Below are 25,811 nucleotides of genomic sequence, written 5' to 3' on the forward strand. Positions count from 1 at the left end.
ATTTCATACTGGTTTATGCTATATGACCCTAATGTTCCTCTTCTGCACTTATTTATTCTGCTTTTTTATTTTAATAGTTGGTCTCCTGTTCAGGAGCAACTTTTCCCCTAAGGATTGCTACCAACACTTACTGCTGGCAAACGTACTCAAGGTGGGTCCCCTTGGTACAACAGAAAATGCAGCTGATCACAAATTCTCTGCAGAATTTAAGGCAATTACTACATCCTGCACAGAAATCAGGTGGAGCATATGGAATCTGTGAAACCACAAAACCTACATTCATGCTATTTGATGTGATTTTTGATGTGATCCTATAAAATTCACCATAGAAAATGTAAGCAACCATAGCTTTTATATGCTGGTCTTTTGGGTGTTGGGCAAATGAAACCTAATAGCACATCACAATTTTTTTTTTTCTGATTAAATCTCTTGTTCAGCACAGCTACCAACTTTCCATGGGTGCCCAAAGGAAACACAGAAAAGTTTTTTTTCAATCATATTACTCAGAAAATATCACAACCTTTGATAAAAATAATGTAGATTTAAAACATGAATATGTAAAACAGAAGCCTCTGAAATGAAAATTTACTATCTATACGTAGCTTTTACAAGGTTTCAGTCAACAATAATGTTGATTCAAAATGTTGTTCAAAATGTTTCAATCAACAATAACAGTCTTAAAAAGGGCAACTGCTAGTGACATGCTTATTTTTCTGCCTATTACACAAAATAAATATAGATGCATAATGAAAGAATATATTATGCTTGCTTATGTTCATTGTCACGATTTTTATAGGATCAAATCAAACAGACAATGGAAATGAGTTTTGCAGTTTCACTATGCCTTCTGGTTATCAAGTGATAAGTTCCTAGCTGTTGACCATTTTTATTCCCTTTCAATGCAGACTACAAAATAATTCCAGCACACAGAACGAAACTTTTAGGAGCAATTTCCTTCTCTCTCTGCTAAAGCTTACAGAGGTTCTCACAGAACAGGGTTGGATATAATTTTTCAGAGGATTCAGTCAGAGCATTTCCTTTTTTTTCCACCCTGGGACTGGACTCAAATGACAGAGCTTACTAAGGCTGCCTTTACTCACTCTGAAGTCTGCTACACTTAAAAGGTTTCTCCTGGCTCGGGTAGCTCTTAAATATGGAGAAGTGCCACTGAATGAGTCACAAATCATTTCACAGGATTCTGCTCTGCTTCCAGAGAGGCACGAGCAATGCTTGCAGCTTTTTATACCTATCAAAGAACATCGGAAAGGTGCTGAGATTTTCCACCCATGGAACAACTAAGAAAGGAAAGAGGGATTTGACACGCCAGGATTTTTGTTGTTTCCTCTTGCTGGAGAAAAGCACCAAAAACACCTGACCCTTTCATATGTCACTCCATATAATTAGCAGCTTGAACTGGTTTTCTCTATTATTTTCATGCATCATGAGAAAGGGGGAAAGAGAGGGAAAAAACGTGATTTTCTAACTACAGCAGTGATTCAGGGTGACTCAGAACAGGTACCAATTAGGAGCAGCGAGCAAATGTTTTGAAATGGCCTCAATTCCACTAGGTGATGTTTGTGTTGGAACAGCTTGCTCAGAGATGATGTGCATGAAGCCTCCTTTTAAGTTTTTTCATTCTCAAAATCTAGATTGTTAACACTCAGAGCAGCTCAACAGTTTCAAAATATAAGAAAAAAGAAAAGGGGAAAAAATAGGAAGCCTTATGCTCAGAGTAATTTTGCAGAAAATCCCCAAACTACAGAAAAACAATTGCATAGAACTTACATTTAATATTGAGGGCTATTCAGGAAATACAAAATGGTTCTTTTAAATGTTTAAACATATAAACAGTGACTGAGAAAGCATTCCTTATTAAGCATTTTTATGGTTACAGCTACTTTGCTGCTGAAAAAGCAACTACTTATAAAAATAAAGCTAATATTTATAGGCACTATAGCTCAGGAAGGGACCTCTTTTATAAGACATTTACTGCAGCAGCCATCGCAGTTGAATCATGTTATTGCACAAAAATGAGGGTTTTTTAAAACTCAGGCTACCATTTAACAACTTTAAGTAAATGATAGCATATGAAATTAACTTTCAACAGTAGTAAAAACAGAATAGCAAGGACCAAATCTGTGAGTTGTTGATCATTCTCCCACCATGTAAGTGCCTGCAATGGGGCCAAGCAGTGGGGAACACTGTGACCACCACAAAAGGAGATGATTTACTGAGCTGTGCAGGTAAATAACAAAGTATTGCAGTTCAAAACTCCCCTTTGCATTGCTCTCCCTCAGCATCAAGAGCTGGATACAACACATCTTCTTTTACAGCCACTGCAGGAAAAAACACCCCATCGCCCCTGTTCCCTAGGAGTTACGTCCTGAAGTTTTTCTCCTCTCCTTGGTAACTGCTGGCAGCCTCATTTGTGAAAATCCTGTTCTACAGCACCCATTACCAAAAGACCTAATTACAGCAGTAGAGAGCTACCCTTACAGACCTCGATGGCATGGTCTTTACAGTACAAACTCAAGGTCACACTTCCATTCACCCAAAGTCCCCAAGATTATTATTTTACAATGTATGCAATAATCAAAGCCGTGCTTTAGGGTTTGGCAGACAAGCTGTTCTGTCTATCAGAATAACTCACAGATGGTATGTATGTGACACAACATATTCATCATGTTATATTCTTAGTATATGCAATTTTCTTCCTTGCTAAATTTTCCAGCATTCAGCAAGGGCTCTACAAAACTGCTGGTGCCTTGGAAGAGATACCCTTCCAGCCTTGTTGTCTTTAAATTAACTGAATAAAGAAAGAATCTAAAGGTTGAAGAAACTCATTCTCCTGTGTAATTGTAAAACATATTGAATTAAATTTTTTACCTTAGGTACTATTTTTTAACTTCTATTTTGTAGCTCATGTTTATTTTCTGCACTTCACATATTGTACTTTCCTTTTACTTGATGTGTGCCATATTGTTTTAGATTTTGCTCTTACTTCTGCTTATTTATGATCCTTTTTTGACCAGAATCTCCATAAGATTTGCTTTAGGGGCATTTTTAAATCTTTTTTTCCAGGTAGTTGCATGCATAAGTGAACCATTAAAATTGAATCAGTTCGGTGAATCAAACTGAATGACAACAAACTAAAATGAGCAGAAACATACCTAAAGCAACAATCCGATTACTTATTTTACTTATTTGCGAAGCTGCTTTTTTCCTGTCCTTGAGTTCTTTTGATGAAATAAAAAAACACTTAAAAAAAAAAAAATACTGGATGAGATTCCCATCCTGAATACCACATAGTTTTTATGTAGGAAAACACAGAGAGGGAAAGTGCACCCACACAAGATCAAGTTTCGGATGCTGGCCCAGCAGCCTATTTTAAAGCTCATCATTTGGAGGAGTGAACCACCAGGCACAGGCAAGAGTTCATGAAAATAAACTTCCTGCTCCCAGTTTCTCCTGCTCCTGTTACATCTGTCATTTACTCCCACTTTGCTTGTGTTTTAAAGCCTCAAGAACAAAAGTCACCTCTACCACTGATCTTTGCTTTGCACAGTGTGCTGGCTTGGGTTAGTCCTTGTGAAATGAGCACAAGAGAGAAAAATAACTGAAAATCAGGTTCTCTGCTCTGAAAAGAACAAACCAACACAGTCAAACAACCCACCATGCTTTTTGTTACAGAATGATAAATGTCATTGCCAGAATCAGAATTTTATTGTGGTTTTCAGGGTTTTAGTTTTCATGCTGAAAGCCAAAATATTTATAAAGCAATTGGAGTAGTAGGCATGTAACTCCACAAGTGTCAGTAGCACATCTTCATGTATGCCACTGTGCAGTAATAAAGGACTTCATATATAGTGCTAGCACTGGATGTTACTATTTTTATTTTTTATATGAGGAACTAAGGACAGGAATGCAAGCAAATGGAGGAGAAAAATGAAGGCAACTCCAATTAATCATTTCCCCTAGTGACATTTTAATGTATTATTACAATTATTCTAGAATGTCCTCAAAGGATCACCACACCAGCTTTTTCAGACTTCATTTTTCACCAAGTAAAAATTTAACAAGCAATCTTTTTGAAAAGTTTGGATCTCTGAAGGGGCAATACCCGTTCATCTCCCTGACTTTGTGGAAGCAAGGCTACTACATACATATCAGGTGTGCTGTGTTACAAAGGCTTCTTCTCATTTCCTTGTACCTTCACTGATTTGAGCTTTCCCCTGCTTTGGTTTCTTTCTTATTCACTCCCCAATGACCTTCTTCAATTCTGTATTTTCAGAAACTGTCTGAAAATACGGCAAAAGAAAATGTAACAGCTAGGCTGGGGTGGGGGGGGATGAAGGAGAACTGTGGGGTTTTTTTTATTTTTTAAGCTATAAAGTTACTTTAATATTTTTTCCATTTTACAGCATATGAGTAAAATAACCTCTTCTGTCTCAGCATAATTAGTTCCCCAGTCCTGGCATGCCTAAGAGCTTCGTGTTGTTTGGGGTGCTGTTTGCCAGGGAACACTTAATATTCTCATCTATCACATGAATCAATAAAATGCAACCCTGTTTTTCACAAGGTGGCAGTGTATTAGGAAGAGTCATATGGGCTGAGTTAATTTAAAAGTAATAGACTGAAATTGTCCACATTACTTTTATTGAACTGACAGAGCAAGTCCACTGCTGCTAAGAAATTAATCCCATTTCATGGAATCACAGAGTAAGGGCCATAAAAGTTACCAGTTTATGTTAAAAAATAGTAAAAAAAAAATTAAGCTCTGGTTTTTACTTGCAGAATATGGGGATTTTTAAAAGGCATTACTCAGAAAATGAATAGGAGGATTAGAGTTCTGCCAGATTGATCTTATAGCCACTGGGTTAAGTTTATGTTCATCAGGGATAAGCTTTTCTGCTGATTACCAAAAGGTCAAAGCCTGAAAATGAAGTTAAGACACCTCTGACATGTATGAAGAAAGCGAGGAATGGAGTAACACCATTATTTCCCTTCATCCTCAGTGGAAGGACAGGATCCCTTCAGAGGGCAAATGAACCCAAGGGTTTGGTGACTCTCCAGACAGTGCAAACCATTCCTGCACAGAGTGGAAAACCACAGTGAAGAGTCCAAAGCAGGGACAAAGGTTGGGTCCACCTACCCAAGCTGGCCCTAAGAGGACAAAATCCCAGCAGTAAATTCCCCCCAAATCCAGAGCAGGCAGGATGCTCAATGCTGGATTGTGCTGGGGGCCTTTTGTCTGCAACACTAACTCAGTCCCTCACCCCAGCTATGCTTGGTTTGTTAACACCTTGCACTTTAAAATGGTTGTACAGTATTTTGTCCTGGACACATTTGTACAGCACTGGAGACAGGGCAGGCACAGTGCCAGAGAGGAGCATGGTATGCATGGCAGGACAGGAGCCTTAGCAGGATCTGTGTCAGCAAAGCAGATTTCACAATCCATAATACCTGCTTTATCATTACTGGACCCATTACAGGAGGTTACCAGGCAGGAAACCTTCACTGCAGGAGACAGTGATGCTCTTCTCATGGCATCCTCACACCATGCCTGGAAATTCTGACCTTTGTTTTCCTAAAAGTTTCATCCTCAAATTGATAAATTTCCTCAGACATGAAATTAAAATCTTCAGCACCAAAAATATATTTGCATCCAAGGATACATGTCATTTCTCATATTCTGCTATTTAAATCATTGGACTTTGAGTGAGATATGGGAGAAATTTAAGTTTCAGTACATTTTAGTCTCCATCATGTCAAATTTACAACCCTGGAGTAAATCACACTGCCAAGACAAATGTCTTCTCTTAAATCAGATTTGTTGCTTCCTTCCATACTCCAGAACATTAATAAAATTGGAGTTCTAGTTCATAATAATAGTTTCATCGTCACAGTGCCAGGAAAACCACAAAAAGTTCACAGGAACCTTAATTCACCCTCCCCACGCTCACTTCTCTAGGTTGAGTAATTCTAGGCCTTGTTTTTTATTAGCTGAGTGAATATGTGTGCATCTGACTCAGATTGTTACCAGTGCACCACCACGCACACAGGCAGTGCAGGTATACCAAAATTTGCTTTAAATGCCTTCTTTAAATGCTGTTCTTATCTTCAGACTTCCCAAAGATTGGAGTCATTAAAAGCAACAAAACAGCTCTCTGGGAATGGGGCAAAAGCACCTGAAAGCAAGCAAAAATGGCAGGAATATTTACAGCTCACTGAAATTACTTGACATTTCTCCCATAGGTAAAAGAAATTTCTAAGAATTGTTTTTATCTGTCATCTTTCCAACACCTCTTATATCTGTGCTCTCAAGAGAACCACGACCCTCTTTCGCTTCTGGATCTGATGCTCAATCACAGGAGCTGCTGCTGAAGGGCATTTCAGATCCACTCCTACAGCAGATGCAAAGGAGATGATCCCTTTATGTTCCCCCATTGCAGCACCACCCCTGACCCCAGTCAGAGGCCAAGGTGCATTGCTTTAGTCTATATGCAAAGTTAAAAAGCAGAATCCCACCAAGGCACACAGCACTGAGCCAAAGTGGCACAAGGGTATAAAGTGCACTCGTGTAACAGCAAGTCACAGAGCAGAGACCTCAGTATCTTACAAAAGAGCATCTCTTGAAGCTGTTTTTTTTGACCCATTGCTTGACTAATCGTCTCTCCTAAACCTAGACACCAACAGAGATGGGGGTGAGTGACACAAACCTGGATTCCTGGCACAGACCAAGGAACATGAACGCACCTTTCTAAGCACCACCCATGGAAACCCCTGGACACATGTGGCTCCAGCACCACACGTGGTCAGGAGCCCTCTGCAATGGGAGGCACACGGCAGTGGAATGTTGCTGGGAACTCTGTGTGATCCAAACGCTTACTGCAGCATTATTACAGCAATCTTTCAGCATGATTTTACTCCCCAACCTCTCCCCATTTTAACAAAACAATCCTAAGCCTTTATTAACAACGGGGTTTAATGAAAACCATACATTTCATGATGAGTGTTTGGTCATGCATGGGAGATTTGTTTGGAATCAGGATCACTTCTCTCTAGGAATATGACAGGAGATTAAATCATTAAAAATGTATAGTCTGTAATTAGTTTATCATTGCCAGAATTGCAGGAATATTCTCCAACATAAAACTGATGCCACCAGCAAGAGATCATTTTGAAAGATCAATGTTGCTGAGATATCAAAAAACAAAGTAATTAGAAGACAGCAGGCACGCTGTTCTCCTCTGCACTTCCTTTTTACTTTTTTTTTTTTGTAGACACAGACACATGCATGCATCTATAGACATAGATAAAAACTATGTAACTTGCTCTTTATAAATCCAACCAGTGATGGGACAGACTCTATGAGCCACAGAAACACTATTAGTGATTGTCTTAACTGACATGGTGATGTAAGATTATTCTGAAGCCATCTTCCAAGCCTTGAGGATTTATACTAACTGCATAATTCTGGGGAAAGCAGAGAAAGCGAAGCAAACAGGATCTTGGTATTAGTTAATTATGGCACTGCAATATTTTCACCAGAGGCATTTTAGAAATAAACTGCAGTACAGTGATGCTGTTTGTATTGCAATAGTTAAGGTGGTTTCAGACCATAAATTATAAACCTCATTTTTCAGATTTTATGACAGGGCTATAAAGAAGGAACCAGCCCTAGCCAGTTTTCTTTTATGACATAAAAAATTAGCTATTTGAAAGCTATACATTTATGCATGAGTTCAATGGCTTCAAATAGTTTTTCCCCTCCCACACTCTTTCCAGCATGGACAAAGCCATGGCCACATCTAATGGCCATTCTCCTCTTCCTCCATACTGTGCCCCAGTCCCTCAGATATATTGCCACTTAAAATCAGATTCTTTTGTTTTCCAAGAGGAATTAACAATCTTATATGAGTCAGTATGCCTGGACAGCTCTTTGTATGTATTTAGTAAGGAAATATTAAAGCTGTCATTTTCAAGATGAGGTTCACAGACCCCTGGGGGACTAATTTAAAGGGGTCTGGAAAAGATAATTAAGAAAAGTCAGTCTACTGTCAGTAGGCTTAAACTCATTGAGAAAGGGCTGACACTTCATCACGAAAATGACTAGGAGACTCACAAATAAAAAAAAAAAAATATTAATACAAAAATCAAACCTTCACAGAAATACTAGATTTCTTTTTTCCAAGGAGAATATGAATTTAAAGCAGCACAGAGGGTTGATGTCAGCTTCCAGTGCAGGGTTTCACTGCAAAGCAGATGTCTGCCCTAGGCTCAGAGCTCACATGCAGCTCTGCCTGCGAATGGAGCAGGGAATTTCCACCACATCCATGGCTCTGCAGCAAGGCCACCACCTCCCCAAGCTGCCACTGAGCCTCCACCTCCTGCCTGTGGGCATGGACAAGTGGAGGCAAACAGGCCAGGTCAATGCCCTTCTGAACTGAAATGGATTTACTTTCTGGATCTTGGTTTGTTTGGAATCGTGCATCAGAGGAAGAAAATGTCCACCATTTTTAATAGAGAAAGCAGACTGTCCTTGCCTCAAATCCCTTCTCACTGTGGTGGGACAGGCTGCCTGGCATCTTTCTCTTTTTAGAGACCTCTTTCTACAAGACAGCAGGGTATTTACACAGGCACATACCAATGGAGCCAGGAGCAGAGAGCAAGCTCTTCCTGGACTAATAATAACCTTGATGCTTGTGGGCTTGACTTTTGGGAGCTGAGGAAGCCACCCTATATTGACCTGAAACTATCCAGATCCATGTGCCAGGTCCCTTTCCAAATGGGACACAGGATCCCAAGTCACTTATTACATATTTTTAATATACTTCCTTCTGCCCGTTATTATTGCCAAAGAGCTTTATGCAAGCCTTTCAGTATACAGTTTGGTTTTACATATACTTCTCAGGTAAAAGGGAAAATACAATAATTTTACATGACCATTCATTCACACGGTACTGACACTTTCTAGATGTGCAGACATCCTTATTTTATGAATTATATATATATATGCATGTATATATAAGTGAGAGAGAATGCAGTCAAAGATCACTTATCAGATATTAGTCACAACTTCTTGAAAGGGATATAGTATTTCTGTTGAAGCACACTTTAAGTATTTTAAATTGAGATACTGAAACCTCTTCAACATCATTAACCTGGATTGAAAATAATCAATAAATAATCATTTTGCATGTAAGTAGGAAAGACAAATGTCTAATACATTAATTGTGAAACCCCTTCTGTACTAATGGTTGCCATAACCTGGGGGATCGATTCCATTATGGATATTTACACAGTGACCTATTAGGAATACACGGAAGTATCATTTTTTTCCATTGATTATCCATCCTTAAAACAGATAGTAATGTATACTTAAATGCTTGGATTCCAAAAATAATTTTTAACCTTTGTTACATACTCTTTCTTTGAAGAGGAAATAGTTTAGACATTACGGTATGAAGAACACAAATTCAATTTATGTCTTAAGAAGAGAGGACAACTATGAATGCACATAAGAAAAAGAGTCTCTGATTTGTAATATGTACCTTGACTACAAATGGTTTTTATCTGAACCCAGGCAAACTATACAGACATTGCTGGGGAATCATAAAATAAATCCATATTGAACTTTCACAAATTCTATCGCCTTTGGAAAATTCCTGAAGCAAAACTCCCCTTCTGAATAGCTCCAGTACAAACTCTAATCCATATGCCTGATGCTGGAGGCAGAACATTTTAATTTCACAAACCTGCCCTGTGTCAAGTTTCCACAGTAAACAGCAGAACTAATGGGAAGGCAACTGCAAATCCAGCCATGAGCTCACGAAGAGCCCAAAGGTTACACCTGAGGGAGATCCCCTCCAGCCACTGCTGTCTGCAGCCCACTCCATGGCCCCTGCCCGCCCTTCTAGCGTGGGGCAGGGCTACTGTGCACCAAGGAAAGGCATATCCTCCTTTTTGTGCTCCAAAGGAGAAAAAGTCCACAGTTCCCAGGCTAGCTGGAAATGGGAGCAAGGCTGTCATCAAGGCTCTGAGCGATTCAAAGGCTGCTGCAAAGCCAATGGCCTCTGGCTGGGGAAGGCAGTGGGGTGAAAGGCTGTAGCCACAGAGAGAGGGCAAGCATTTGTGGCTAGTGATGGTCACTGCTATCTGGAGAAAATGGAGATAGCTTAATCTGGGACAGTAGCTTCTTTGTAGAACTGAGGTCTGGTCACCTTCAGCTTGGTTTTACAGCCAAAGAGGAGAAATGGCTTTTTTATTTAGCTCTCAGTGGAGTTCTTCCCAGAAAAGAAAGGAAAAATAAACTACGGCCTCCTAGTATATTTAAAACAAGCTGTCACTAAGTTAACCTAGCCCCAAAGAAGGCACGTAGTACCTGCTCTTAGCAAACTCACTTACTGATTATCAGATCAATTTAGTGATTCAGTGAAGTGCCTGTCATCCCTCAAAGCTGCTGCCACACCTGTCAACAAAACCAGGCACTGACTCCTCTCTTAAGGACATAACATGTGTCAAATTGAAGGTCCTATTCAAATCACAGCTTCCTGCCAGTTCTGATCTCCTCCTCCATCTTTCATGCCATAATCTTCTTAAAATCAAGAAAACCCACTGGTTATGAAAGTGCTGAATTTCCCACCTGCCAGTGAAGCCAGTGGTGGCACAGCAGGGACAGCAACAGCCCTGCAATGAAGCGCCCATCAATAATAAGAGGCAGAGGTACAAATAATTCCTCTCAGGCACTCAGATGGCAGCCACTGATCTTTACAGCTTTTATCATAAAAAGGATTTTTTGTTAATGTTGCTAGATAAATAGGTTGTTTTCAACATGAGCTTCTCCTTTGCTAGAGATAGCACATATATGTGGTGCAGTCAGGGAAGGGATATTGTCCTGTTGAATGTCTCCTGTCCTTCACAGCAGATATCATCAAAAATAAAATTTCCAGTCCATTTCAATTCATCCAACATTTGGGGAAATCTGGGGAGTACACTAAGAGGAGTAGGCCTAAATCTCTTGTGATACTTATCTACTTATTAGCATGGGCATTATTTCAACCATGCACACACTATTTCTGGGTCCTGGGATGAGCATCACAATCCCACAAATAGTTCTCCGCAATGAGAAGAGATGTGGATCAGCCGGAAACATTAACAGAAAGAAGCAGCATCATGTTTAACCCAGCAACAATTTGGCATTATTAGAGCCTGTGCACAATCTCAATCTACAAAAGCAAAATCTCAGCTGTGACCAGCTCCTGCTCCTCCCCTCTCCATGAGGTCAGCAGAGCCAGCATCAGGGAAGCTCTAAATTTGAAATAACTCTTGCAGAAAACTCCCTGACATCGTGAGCACTGCAAACTCTTAAACCTGTTCAGTATGAGGCCCCATTTTAATCTTCTCAGCATCCTTTCTTTTTAAAGCATAAGCAGATTAAGCTCACTAGGCATCTTTCTTCAGCAATCACCATAGATGTATTAAAATACAGCAAATGAAGAAGGTCCAGTAAGGCTGTAGTTAATGCATTATCTCAAATCCCAGATTGCTATAACTTTACAGAAGTAAAGAAATTAATCTAAGAACAGACTTTAAATACTGTTTTAAGGATAAAGTATCTATGTATGGATCTTATGAATGCCATTATCAGATAGTTATCTCTGGGTGTCAGGTGAATCCATTCACTGCTAGAAAGACACACCAGGTTGTCAAGGCTTGACAATTATCCTTACTAATTATTTCTCTCCTACTGCCTTTTTTCAGTTCCAGCTTCTGACTGCTGCCAAATTATTCCTTGTAGTGTTACCAGAATGCTTTCCACTGCTACATCACTTAAGTATGATGGGAAAACATCTGAACTAACTGCTAAAAATGCAGCAATATTATGTCAGAGATCATGTGTGGCAAGTGTTATGCAAACCAAAATGGTTTGCTAGGAAGCTTTCTATGAAATAAGAGCTTGCTCTTTTTCTACAGAAAACATTAATTTCCTCTGACATTGTTTCATGAGAGCTGTGTCTGAGCTTTCATATATTTCATATTTCTTTTCTTTAAAATGGACCAACACAACAGCCATTTGAGCTGCAAGACTCCAGAAACTGATGCTTTCCATTTCTTGAAAGACTAACTTCTAACACTGTGACCCCATACCCTGGAAATACAGCAATTCCCTTCCAGGGGACACACAGCTCAATGCAGGCATTCACAATGCTACAAAAGGAATAGAACAGGAACATAGTGTCAGAAGCAACATAAGGAATATGCATTTTCAGACTTGGGTCATGGTCATGCTACTGCTAAAGCGTCTGATAAATCACCATATGGTTCAGTGGGAGGGTTACCAGGCTTTCAGAAATGGTTTCCAGCAACAACAGCCTGTAGCTTCCAGCATCGCTGAGTAAAGAGCTCATGCTTTAACATCAGTGACTGGTATGTACAGAGGTCTCTACTTCAGGTATTTACATTTTTCCTAATCAAACAGGAAGCAAGGGGAACATTAGATGAGGTTGAAGAGAAGGACACAACTACAGATTTGAGGATGGGTGACTCAATTTATGTTCAGGAAACACCGAGTTTTACTTTTACTCTCTTGAAATTTCATCTTTTGAATGTAGCTCATTAAATGAGTGCTCACATTCCTGCCTCCCAAACAGAATAAGAGCACTCAAGCAAAGAATTTCAAATTATTCTTTTTCAAAATTGTCCAGTTATTGCCTGTCTCCTATTTTGAACTGGATGTAATGGCAATTCTTTTTCTTAAGAGATATTATCATCCTGCTTGGAACATGCCACCTCAGGATCAAATGTGTCACTCAACTCCCAGCAAGCCACCCCCTCCCTCAAGAGCATTAACCTGCCCTAGGAGGACACAGACCACAGAGAAAGGAGCATAGAATTCCCCACTCAACCAAAGTTGATGAGAAATGAAGCAAAAGAGGCTTTCCTCTTATTTTCAAAAGCATTTTGCAATTTTGACTACTCATCTGACAGTAGTTTTGCATTTTAAAAAGCTAAACCTTCTACTCTTTAAAAACCTCTTGAGCCCTGGATGCAGGCATTGATTATTGAATTTGTTATCTTATTTGTAGGCAGTACTGACCTGTAGGAGTGGTAGGGCTTTATGTAGGTGTAAAAATTAACTAAAACCAACCTTACAGCAATCTGGTTAAGGTAAAGAGCAAACACAAGCACTATTGCAGTTCTGAACTTCAAAACACAGAATGTCGTAAAAATGTATATAAGGGCAAAAATTGCAAAATGAGAGAAATTTCATCCATTTATGGTCTGGGTAAATCCCTAAGAGCTCTCTTCTCCCTCTCATAACAAATGTGTGAGAGATGTTATACTACTGCATGCTCTTATTTCTCAAATTACATTCACCACCTGGGGTGAGCAAGTTTGCTTCTCCACCCTGCATTTGGTCCTCCAGAGTCTGTAAAAAAGTCTGTAAAAAAGTCAAATCTGCCCCCAGTCCCAGAGAAGAATGATTCATCCCTAATTTATTATGGAAACACTCTCAATCTTCTTTTCCTGAACAATTAACAATCCCATCTGGAGAAACTAATGCTCTTTTGGCAGACTAGGAGCCATTTTCTGTGCTTCAAGAAACCATTAAGAAACTATTAGCCCACTGTAGGGGGAAAAGCTTTTTCCCACCTGGTAATGGTATTTCTACCTCCAGTGGAAAGCCTAAATTTGAGTTTCTTACACATGTGTAGATCAGAGCTATGTTTTATTTAAAAAAACTTTACTGAATGCTCAATGACCAACAATAGCCAAGTGTCTTTGTGGGATATGCTAACAAAGGCAGTGAAGCTGCAGGCACTTCCTGCAAATACCAGCCCACTTTGCCTCCTCTCTGAAGCCAGAGGATAAAGGAAAGCCCCTTCTGCAGACAGCCAGCCTAAATGGGACAGTGACAGAAAGGGCATTACTGGCCTTCCATAGAATGTGCTGAAAAGCCCAACTATTTAGGAAAAAATAATGTTTCTTATTAAGCCGCGTAGAGAAACAGGAAACAAGAGGACACATATTCAGGGATACAAATATTTTCACCAAATTGTTTTTTCTTTACAGAAAGATGAGAGTCTCAAAGCATGAGCAAACACATACATTTTTTTTTCTTGTTTTCAGCTACTTGATTTTTGTTTCATTTCCACCAGACAGTAAATTCTAGCTGTGTTTTAGATCATTTTTCAACTTTAGTTAACCCTCCCATCCTGTCTGGAAATACAATGCCTTTGAACTGGGAAAATAACAAGGATTATGCTCATGGTGCTGCATCCCAAAGCAGGAATTCCTCTGGGGCAGGTGCTGCATGAAACCAGCAAAGAGCTATTCTTTATCCCAAAGAGCTTTTAGATTCAATATAAGAAACTGCAAAGGAGTTCAGGTGGAAGGGCAAGAAGGTCAATATGATACTACTGATCAGCACAGTCCACAATGAATATATTTCACAACCTGTTCCCCCTTAGAATTAAAAAGCCTTTTGGTGACCTGCATTGGAAAATCAGTTCTAATGAAAAACATTTCTGGATACACAAATAACCAGACAAGAAGATGCATCTTCCTTTCTGGTTTACACAAGCTTTTGGTAGTCATCCCTTACAATGCAGTTCTTTAACACATGATAAAATGACCAAAAAAAAGTGTCTGAATAAATGTACTGAATTTTCTCAGAGCAAAAAACATGCTTGATGTAATTTATTCTCTTGGCACAGAATTATAGCAACTGTTTAGAATTTTTCAGGAAAAAAAAACCCAAACAAAACCCAAAAGAAGTAAAATGCAATCAGTAAAGCACCAGTATAATAGATAATTTAAATAATTTCCTCCTTGCTGCCTTAAATCGTGATTAACATTAGTGAAATCTATTCTGATTGTTTGAGTCCCAATGAAATGGCTTCCAATGGGAAAAACTTTCTGACAGCTACAGACCAGCCCATTAACCACATTAAGGTTTTGTTTTAACATATTTGTGCAATGTTTCTTTTATCCCTCACAACCCTAAATATTATCCCTCTTTGTTATTTCCAGAGAGCCTATTGGGATAATCATGAAGGGTCGCACATCTCCAGGGGAAGACATCCCAAAGACTGTTGGACTTGCCCAATGGAAAGGGGCAAGATTTTCATGCTCCTAACCAACATGCCAAGGCCCTCATGGGCAGCCAGCCTGGCACAGCAAGGGGTGTGCACCTATTCCAGTTATTATTCCAGTGTGCACCTATTCCAGTTATTATTCCAGTGTGCACCTGTTCCAGGGCTCAGAGCCCACAGCCCAGACACATCTCAGGGACTGCAGCTCTCCTCCCTGTAAGCCTCACACGCTTCATGGCTGTGCAGTGCTACCTGAAAAAATTGCCTTCTGGCATTTGAGTTCCCAAACTTCAAAAGCTACGAGCAATTCTTGAAAACTTCACTCCCTGTTTAAGATTGGAGTGGTCATCTCTACTGAGAGTAATTAAATAGCCCATTTGATAGTTCAGGAGCAAATTTCTCCTGCTGCATTGCTGAAGCCCCCTTTTCTACTCACACTAAGTGCTTCTGTCCAAGAAGTGTTTGATGCTGAGGTTCAGCTGATTCCTCACCTCACCTCAACTCTAGCCCAGGTTAAAAAGCTTCAGGGCATAGCCTCCCTACCTGAACTCACCTCTCACCATCGCAGCTGGGGAAAGGAAGCTGACATGAGTGTATAAGGGAACAGTTCATCCTTTCAAGTTGACCAAAGTCCTGGCCTGTTCGTTACAGTCATGGCCAAATGAAGCCACCTCCTCCTAATGAACCCCTTTTCCTTGAGGGAGACTGCTAGACACCCTCACAAGGCAGCTACCTAACATGCTGAAGCAGCAGAAATAGCTATCACCTGCTGTCCTCCTTCTCTTCACATAAACAAGTAACTTTTCCTGAAGAACAGAATTTAGTAAGCTCCCCTACATATTTCCCCCCCTTTTTTATCATACTGAGTACCCAGAGCAAATGACAGTAAATCCAGTGGACTAAGTACACAGGAAGCTCAGCATGCAGAGCTCACCTTTACAACTGGGAAGAGACAGTCCCATTATTCTAACTCAGACAATCCTACATTTCAAGTAACAATCCTATTGAATCTGCTACCTTTCATTAAAGTAGCTCTTACAACTCTGTAAAATCCTTCAACCTTTGTATTGATTTTTTCTCCTATTCAAAATAACTCTCCTTTACAACAAGAGCTGGCTGTCAGCCTCTTATCTCTTATTTTCACCCCATCTGATCCTCCTTCTCCTTGTCAGTCTTTTCAGATTCCAATTAATCATGTAGAAAATCAGGGATTTATGTTAAGAAGAATGTAGAACTCTTAGCTCATCATTAACATACTGTAATTGCAGTGTAGTGCTACTGCCTCTGACCTTTTCAACAAGTCAGTGGAAATCCTTTGGGGAAAGCAGGACATTCCCAGCCACAATGAAAAGGGTTATCTCTGATTCATGCTACTGGATAGTTATTTTAAAATAAAACTCTAGATGCATTGTAACATTTGTAATTCAGTCTAGAAATTACTGGGGCCTGGCAGACACCAAGCAGGAAAATGCAGCCATAAAACCAAACTGCTGTTCTGTTGCTAAATTTTGTCTGAGTCTCTACACGAACAGTCCCAAGATACTCTAACCCCTCCACTAAACATATTTAATTTCAGACCATCCTCTCCTGTTTCTTCTTAATTATCATGGGACAGTCACAGAAAAGATCAGCCAGATGGAGACTAAATATTTCACTACTATAAGATGGAGCATTCTGCACTAAAATGGAACCTTGATTACAATAAAGTCATTAATTAAAGTCTCAACTGACTCTCCTGTCAGGATATGGGAGACACTAAAGACAACTGAGAGGAGGCAGTGTAGCAGCTACACTAAGGAAAATAAAACAGTAAACCAGACAGTGATAACATGATGTTTAATTTCCACTACTCACAGTGAAACAAGACGGAAACTCAGCGATGTGTTCAATATATCCATCCATTTTATGTTTTTAAAATGATGACACACTGCTTTCCTGACAATGAGAAACTTGAACAAGATTTAAAAGCAGTGAAGAGCAAAAAGGAGTAAAGCCTAGAGACTGTGGGAATAAAATCTTACTTTAGTGTAGATAAGATGGAGATGTAGATTTGGCTTTTTAGGTAAGACAGAGATGCAGATGTGGCTTTTTAGCACATTGTATGTTTAGAGTATTTTGTAGCTATCTGGACCCTTGAAGACTGTGGGGAAAGGGAAAAGAGAAGGCTGTAAGAAAACAAAAAAAACCCCTCCATGTTATGTGTCATTTTGAAGAAAAAAAAAATTAAATGTGAAAATTCCCAAGCCATTTCCTTGTCTGAATGATTAAGTCAGAGGTGCTGTAAGAAATGCAGATGGAACAAGCAGAGCATGCTAAATTCCCTGGACACTCTGCAGCACAGACAGCATGAGTATGGAGCCAAATCTTCACCCAGAGTTTCACCAGCACATCTCCCATCAAAGTTACTGGGAGCTCTAAGTATCCCTTTATAAGTGTGGTTATGGTCCTTGGAGAGAATATTACACTAAAATTACTTTAGACAGTCATAGTATCTCACTGTGATGTATTCCCAATGGTCCTCTTTAGGTGCCCCTATCATTTCTTGACTTCTACTTTGCTACATCCTGAGGTATGGAAATTTGAAGAGCAACAAGTAAACAAAGTATAAGGAAATAAACCCAACACTGGCTCGCTGCTTCATAATTAATCTTTACTTGTGCTTGAAATCAGCACCAAAGATCTTTGCAAAATTACAATTACCAGATATGCTGGATGCCAGAAATAATAAACCCAGCTGCAATACAGGGTGTTAATTCTCTCCTGTATAGGAAGAGAACGTGCTGTGGTATGTTCATCATTTAGTGTCATAAAGTGTGTGCAAATCTTAACAGACTCACAGCTGCACCAAGAGTAAAATTACAGAACAGAAATGGTCTCATTTCTAACATTACAAAGTAAATATTCCCTGCCATTCATAGGTGGACAGACAGCTGGATGTATACTGTAGGTGATTCCAGGTGTGATAGGAAGTCCTAATATTCAGGATAAAACCAAAACAAAAACCACCAAATTAGTAAACTGAGTAACTAATCTCAGTTTATTCCCTGTAGTAAAGGTTTTTGTGCACTGAATACCACTCATTTCTTCTACTTTTATGACATTGATTGTCATCTGCCTGTGATAATACAAACTATCAGAATTTAAGTAATATAATGAGAGGTAGAACAGCACACAATGATAAACTCTGGCAAGGTTATCTGAGCATTCAAGTTTGAGCAACTAATTGTAGATCTAGACCACACAGATGTCAGTATGTAGATTCAAAGAGAAAAGGAAGAAAATCAAAGTAGCAAGAACAAAGACATCATTAGAACCTGGAAAGTCTTCTAAGAAACACACTTGAAGAGCAGCAAGAATTGTTAATGCAAATTATTGTTTTGTAACAAAAACTTAATAAAGTGAATACATAAACAATGTAAAAGCTTGTTAATTGACATAAGAGGGTGTCAGCTCTTCATTTTCTGCCAGGATGGTTTGTGAGGGTGGTGGTTTTTTTGGTTGTTGTTTGGTTGGTTATTTTATTTGGTTGTAGAGGGTTTTTTGTGTCTTTTTGTTTTGTATTGGTTTTTTATTAATGGAAAAGAACTTGAAATTTCCAAAAACATGCATGTTGGTACTTGTGGGTATGAAATCACATTGCTCTTTCAGAAGCAATTTAGCCTAAACAGTGCAAGTTTGCTCATGTAAGAGTAAAAGGATGAGGTCTCTATGGCATATTGCAGTATGGTCCTTGGAATAAGATACTCATTTACTAAATAAATTACTGCATAGTACTGTATAATGGTGTTCACATTATAACTGACAATTAGCACCATTAAAGAGAACGCTCATAAACAGCCAAAGCTCACATCAAATTAACACAGCCATGATTAAAATCACTCTTCTGATTTCTGCTCTTCACAGAAATAAGCGGCATTTTGCATAAAAATTACTACGAGGCAGCTAAGAAAAAAATTAAAAAATAACCTCATGGTTATGCTGGGATGGTGGTACCTCACTCCAGCAGCACACAGAGCACTGGCACGTCAGCTCCTCACTTGCTATGAAATATTAAGCATTGGGTTTCCCTCAGAGCAGCCAGCCAGCACAGTGAGCCCTGCCTGCTGCTGGGAACCAGTTTGGTGGCACGGGAAATTAAAGTGCTGCAATTACTCCTCTTGGCTCTAATGAGGGAAACCCAGGTTCTCTCCTGGCCTGAGGGAAGCTCATCTTCTTTATTTTAATTTTGTCACTTTTCCACTTAAGTGGTTTCTAGCATTTGCATGTCCACTTATATTACTGCGGCTTCAGAAAGAAAAAAATAACCTGAGGAATTATAGGGGAGAAGAACAATAACAAAATACAAAGGAGTCAGCAATTCATTAAAATTTAGAAAATGCAACATTAAAAAGTTTTCTTAACTCTAAGAAAAAAAAAAAAAGAGCTTTTTTTCTAAACTGGCACAGAGCCCACGTCCTCATTAGGATTCACACTCCACTCACACAGCCATACACTAATGGTATCACTTTAATGCTGCATCACAGCACTACTTCCTGGCCTCACCCAGATATTGCTTGTAAAATGGCAAGAAAGAGGGGAAAAAGAAGTTTCTAGTGAATGCTGACCAGGCCTGGCATCAATCTGGATGTACGTGGAAGTTTGAAGCACATGGACATCTCTGATCATGAATGCTGCTTCAGAGACAGCCAAACTCACAATGGCTTCATAAAGATCAAGTATCACTAAGGAAAATCTAATCAATAAATAAGCAATCAAGACCACATAATGAGAGAATACCATTACACATGCCATAGTTTAAAAAGAAGTCACAATATGCTACATTAAAGTACTGCAAGATAATACGCCTTTGATCCAACATGCCTTTAAAGCAGGAAACAAAAGGATGTTCTCATATATCTTACTAACTAATTTAACATATAAATCATAAAAAATATGATCCAGATGGGCTTCAATGAAGGAAACCAATTAATGTAGACAGCCTTACCATCTGACACATTAGTTGTAATAATAAAAACCAAACAACATGGTCAAACAATAATGCCCTGTATTATATCTGACATTTTTAATTACTTTCTGTATCCTCTTCAAGGAAAAAAAAAGACTACCAGCAAGCACTTTGTTTCCCAGAGGAAAAAACTTCTAAACTTAATGTGCACAGCCCTCGTTCTATGGATGAAACTGATCTGTGCTCCCTTGGGATGTGCTTTGGAACTAATGGGTTTTGCATAGTCCACATCTGGTTGCAAAATAAAGACTTAGAAATCATTTCCTTTCAGCTGCATTGCCACTGTAACTGCTGCAGAACTGGAATGCCAATACCTACATGCTACTGTAAGCTTTTCCTGCGTCCATGGGCTCAGAATAATCAGAATGATTTAGGCTTTGCTTTCTGTAGGATAGAATTTTGGTTTATCCTTTCTACAGCCTCCTTAGAAATGCTACTTATCTGAGAAGTAGAGTGTTTTTGGCACAGACCTCCCAGCATCAGGCAACTGGGGTTGCATCAGACAGTTGCAAGCTGCACCACAATTAGCATTACAAATTAAAAGCCCCACTGAGAATACATGCACAGTTACTGATTGAGAAGTCTAATCCCAACTATTTAGACTGGTTTTGTATCTATCAGTACTAAAGACTCAATTTTATCACCTTAGACCTATTGGACCCTCCAAAATCCATCCACAGAAATACTTTGCAGCACTGAAAGTCAGAATTCTTGTAGGAGGTAGATAGCATCACAATAGGGAAAGGCTTGATTTGGAAACTGTTCTTCCTTTACTGAAAGAAAAAAAGTAAAGGAATGGCTGTGGGAATTCTGCTAATGTCATCACACCAAGGAAGGCCAGAGGCCAGAGGTCGATGTCATTGCAACAAACACAAATCACTTGGAAATTATTAGGATTAACACTAAATCTATCTGATCCAGCAATTTATTTTTTGCTCAGCATTCATAAACAAGCAAAAATAACATAAACATAAATTCCTAAAAGCAGTCAAAGCAGTCTCCCTTCAATTTTCTAGTTAATAGTCTAAACAACTGAAATGAAGAATATTTAAACCATAGGAAAATTATTTCTTAGGAACTTGTTTATTTCCACAGTACAAGAGCTTCCATTCACCGAGTCACCATCAAATAGCCTTGGAATCCTAAGAAAGGGTTTCTGAAGTAGAAATACTATTTTTGACACAAACAAGAAGGCCCAGACTTTTTCACCCCCTCCACTCCCCCAAATTTCAGAAGAGCAGTTGACTTTCTCAGTAGATTTCCTGAGTGCATCTTCCTGAGATGCCAATTGAGACAGACAGGGCAGCATGACAGTGTTTGAGCCTTTGCTCCATCTGCTCAGGAATGGCCCCTTGTGAGAAATCACAGCTACATCAAGGAGATGATAATGGAAAAGCTCATTAAAAAGAAGACAAAAATAAAACCTCTACCTCTCAGAAAATCTAACATACAGGTACACAACTGGGATACACAAACCAGTTTCTAATTCTTGTGTGATGAGGTGGTTTGAACAGGCAGGTGAAAATTGGAGGTTTTGATAATGCACCAGAGTCTATTATAACCTCCCTTTGAGCTTTGGAAGCCTCTTCCCACCTCCAGATATACATGACTTGGCTAAAGCCACATGTGATGAATTATTGCAAACTAGGGGGTGAATCAAGTCCCAAGACCAGCACTTCTTCTCACCCATGAATTTTCTGGGAAAGCAAGCGCAGCTCCCTGCAACCTGCTCAGCATCCACATGCCACACTTGGGAACTGCATATCTGCTTACCCACAGGCAAAGGTAATCCCAGATAACTTCTTGTTTACCTCACCATGCAAAACCCTGCCTATCGAGTGAAAACTATCAACAAACTCTGGTGACACAGAAAACACTGCAGTGATGAAAGAGAGACCTGGGGCTATTGCTCACAAGCCAAAACCCAACTGCACCCAGAGAATGCCTGCACTCAGGGCGCTCCAAAGGCACATCCCCAGTCACTGCACAAGGTGCCTGGCCCTGTCCCTGACACTCCTGCATTCCCAGAGCACTGTGCCCGAGTCCATCCCTCGCTCCTGGGATAGCTGTGGCCTCTCTTGGCTGGGGCTGGCTGGGGCCCAGCACAGGCAGAGCAAACACAGAACTGTTTGTACAGGTCTGTGGACACGTCCTGTTAGTGCCAGGCAGGGGACAGCAGCTGAACACAGGTACAGGTCAGGTCCTGTGCGTGGGCAAGGAGGCAATTCCGATGACAGCGGTCTCAGCACCATGGCTCCCGATTTCTGCAAGTTCTTTGTAAGCGTCATGGGAAAGGAAGAGTTTGGAGGACAACGAGGTCACTTGGCAGAAATTTCTAAGCAGATCCTCCCACACATGGAAAGCTTATGGGACAAACGAGAAAAGTGGCTGTCTGCAACTTAACCCACGGGACATGAGAGCTGGCAAGGCCAGCAAAGCAGAGCTTGGAGCTGACATCGCAGAAGCACATGAGAGATTATGGACAGGGTGCAGTTTCTTTTTCACTGAAAGAAACATTGCCCTATTTCACAGTTGCCCTGGACTACAGCAATGCATTCTGATTTTGTTTTCCCTGAGAACACAAGCACGTGTCTGTCCACTCACCTCGACGGGGAACCTCTTGCCGTTGATGCTGTGTTCGGAGCCAGCCGATCCGTTGCTTTGGCCCCAGTGAAACTCCACTTTCTCTGCCTTGAATCTGCCCGGCAACCCGGCACCACTGACAAAATAATCGTCCTTCAACAGGATAGCAACTGCACACACAGAACAACGAGAAAGAAACTCAGCATAGTTCTTCTGAAACAGTTACAGTTTTTGCTCATTATATCAGAATACTTCTCCTAATGCATGTAAAATGTTGGGTCATCATTTTCCTCTTTAAAGGGATTGTTAAAAATCAGGTCTGCAAGTAATGTTGGCTAATTCTGGAAGTGATTATGAAGTTACACAGACTACAGAAAATCCCAAAGTCCAAATTTCTCAAGGACGTTTTGCCCTCCTTATTGGACTTCTGATTAAAATTTAAATGGAAACTACATCAAAACCTGTTTAATGTGGTTCCAGAGAGTAATGGCTGACCATGGTCCCTGCCCTTATAAACCCCTCAAGGTCTGTAGATCACAAGTTAAGAAAAGAATGGGTCTCCTGTTTTTTGAATTTCCTCTTTTTTGTTTGTGGGGACCCCTGTGCCCTCTCCCACCTCTACTGCTGGACATGCTGGGTGCTTTCATTATCCTCCCTGCTCCTCCCCTCTGTAAGATGGGGAGAGAAACAATAACATTTTTGAGACTCAGTCATGAGACATCCTCAACAAGAACTGGGTTTTATTACAGTAACTCTGTTATTATTATTATGTGATTCAATGAGAGTCAGAAAGATCTTCTTGGTATTCTCTTTTCACTTCCAAAAGCCTTTGTATTTTATGTAACGATAAAAGCTGCAGGTCCAAACAGAGAGCAGGAATCGTATGGTGGAACCTGGTACATGTTACAGGGTAGGCCTGTGGTCCAATCAAGAACTGATTCCAGCTTTCAAGAAATTCCTTTCTGCTACTCTCACTACACTACCCCCTTCCTTTCCAGCATCTCCTGGTTTTAATACACACCATTCCTAAAAATTGGTACCCACAAAATTATTTCTTCTTATCCCTCACAAAAACAGAACTAAAATTTGAATTTTATTTCTGTAAAAGTCATTGCAGACCAGTGCTTGCTGTGCCTAGAATCCTGTGATTTCAGTTGTGGGGTTGATTTTGGAGATTTTTTCCTTTTTTAATGGAACTAGCAAAACACACAAGGATTTTGCTGCATTCTTAAGCCAACTGTGTGTCATCACAACAGGAACATTAATATAAATCCAATTTTATTATGTAAGAAGAGGATTTTATTCACTGCTGAAAAAAACCAAAAGAAAGCTACTTGTGAAATAGAAGTTATTTCTCTGTTCGTGACTCAGTGCTGCAGGCCAGGCTTTGTGCCCTCCCCTGACAGTGAGCTACAGCAGCATCATCTCAGGTGCAATTTCTCCATACAGCTCAACTTTAAATGGTTTGTGTCAAAACCATCTTGATTTTAAATTGCATGAGACGTTCAGGTGTTTCTAAACTGTGCCAGCAAAATCATGGGGCTGTTTTTTTCCTTGATTTCTGCTTCTTTCTGCACTGCCTTTGCATCCAAGTGCCTTGTGTAGGAGCATGGGTGGTGCAGAAGTGGCTGTAGGATAATGCCTGTGTCAGCCAGGGCACTGCTGGTAGTCACTGTCTGCTTACACCAAATCTGTCAAATATACATGACTGAAAGCACTACTGTTCTCTACTTACCTTAAAAAATTCTCAATGAGCTTAGCACTATTTTAAATGGTGAAAAAATCTCTTTCAATTAGCTACAAATTCCACAGATGAAATTGTAGGAGATGAGGAATACAGCAAAGCAGATTCACATGTGTCTGTTAAAAACCTCTGTGGAGACTCAGTTGCATCTAATAAATATTTGATAGTTCCCAAATAATTTATGGCTCTGTCAGGGGTCATTTTACTTGTTTTAGATAAATAATTAAAAAGGATAATTAGGAGGATGTACAATCTGGAATGTTCATCTAATTGTTCATTTTACAGTATTTCTTACACTGCTGAGCTGTATGACACATGTTCCCCATCACCTTCCCAGCTAAGCAGCATCCCCTTACTGCCAGGAACTCCCCTCCTTTTTCTGTGACCCCAGGTATTCAGGACTGAAAGAACCAAACAACACTTTACTGGCCTTTGGGAGCCACTGCTTTTATCCCAGGATTTCTGTAGAGTGCAAGGAATCAACCCCCAAGGCCCATTGATTTAAAACACTATATAATAGAGATTAAAAACCCAAAGAAAGTAGTGTGCAGCCACCAGGAGCACAATTGTGTAATGTCATTTTCTGGTTCAGGGCTGGTGTTGGGTGCTCATCACCCCTGTGAGAGCAGGAATAAACCTGGACTCAAAGCACCTCTTCCCCTGCCCTAGCAGAGCAGCTCTGATGGTCAGGACTAGCCAGAGTGATGCACATCACATAGGCAAGGTACTCAACAAAAACACATTTCTGACAGAAATTTTAGTAAGTTTCTCTAAGCAGAATTTAGAAGTTTTTGATATGTACACAACTAATGCAAATACAACTATGAAATGTGTATTCCTCCAAGTGTCCCCTAGCTCTATGGTCAACTACTCTAGTGAAGGAATTGAACCCACATTAGTGCCTCTGCCAATGTAATTGTGCACAAAAGCACTTCTATAATATCCATTGATATTTTCTGAACAAATTGCTATTTTTTGTACATTGTCTGTTCTTTACCTGATAGATAGGGGGACACAAACAAGAAAGAGCAGAACAAATCTAAACAGAATTACCTTACAGAGACTAAAAATAACTCATTGTTCAATCATTTAAAAAAAAAAAAAATTACTAGGTCCTACAGCCATAAAAATAACCCAAGCAGCATATTTCCTGCCAGTTAATGAGCATTAAGGTTAAAGGCCTTTAGCTTTCCCAGGGACCCCTGTCTCTTTAAACCAGTCATTAATTGCTGAGAAATGCCCTCTACATCCATCACTATTTCTTAAACAGTTATTTAGTTTACTGTCTCTGTCAGTCTGCAATATGAAGGTCTTGTGTGGCCATCTGCTCCAAGACTCTGCTGCCAAAATTCATCACGATTTATGGCACAGTCGGCCTCTA

At 39.8% G+C, this 25,811-nt stretch overlaps 1 protein-coding gene across 1 annotated transcript in view; it reads right to left on the minus strand.

Annotated features, from left to right (window-relative positions):
• The window catches only part of PTPRG (protein tyrosine phosphatase receptor type G), a 391,091-nt gene that overhangs the window by 154,394 nt on the left and 210,886 nt on the right, over window positions 1-25,811 (minus strand). The window contains exon 4 of the mRNA XM_021537228.4: window positions 22,708-22,856. Within this exon, the coding sequence (XP_021392903.4) occupies window positions 22,708-22,856 (149 nt within the window). The remainder of the gene's footprint in view (window positions 1-22,707; window positions 22,857-25,811) is intronic.

This window comes from Lonchura striata, chromosome 12, assembly GCF_050655825.1.
Source record: "Lonchura striata isolate lonStrDom1 chromosome 12, ASM5065582v1, whole genome shotgun sequence".
Lineage (NCBI taxonomy): Eukaryota > Metazoa > Chordata > Aves > Passeriformes > Estrildidae > Lonchura > Lonchura striata.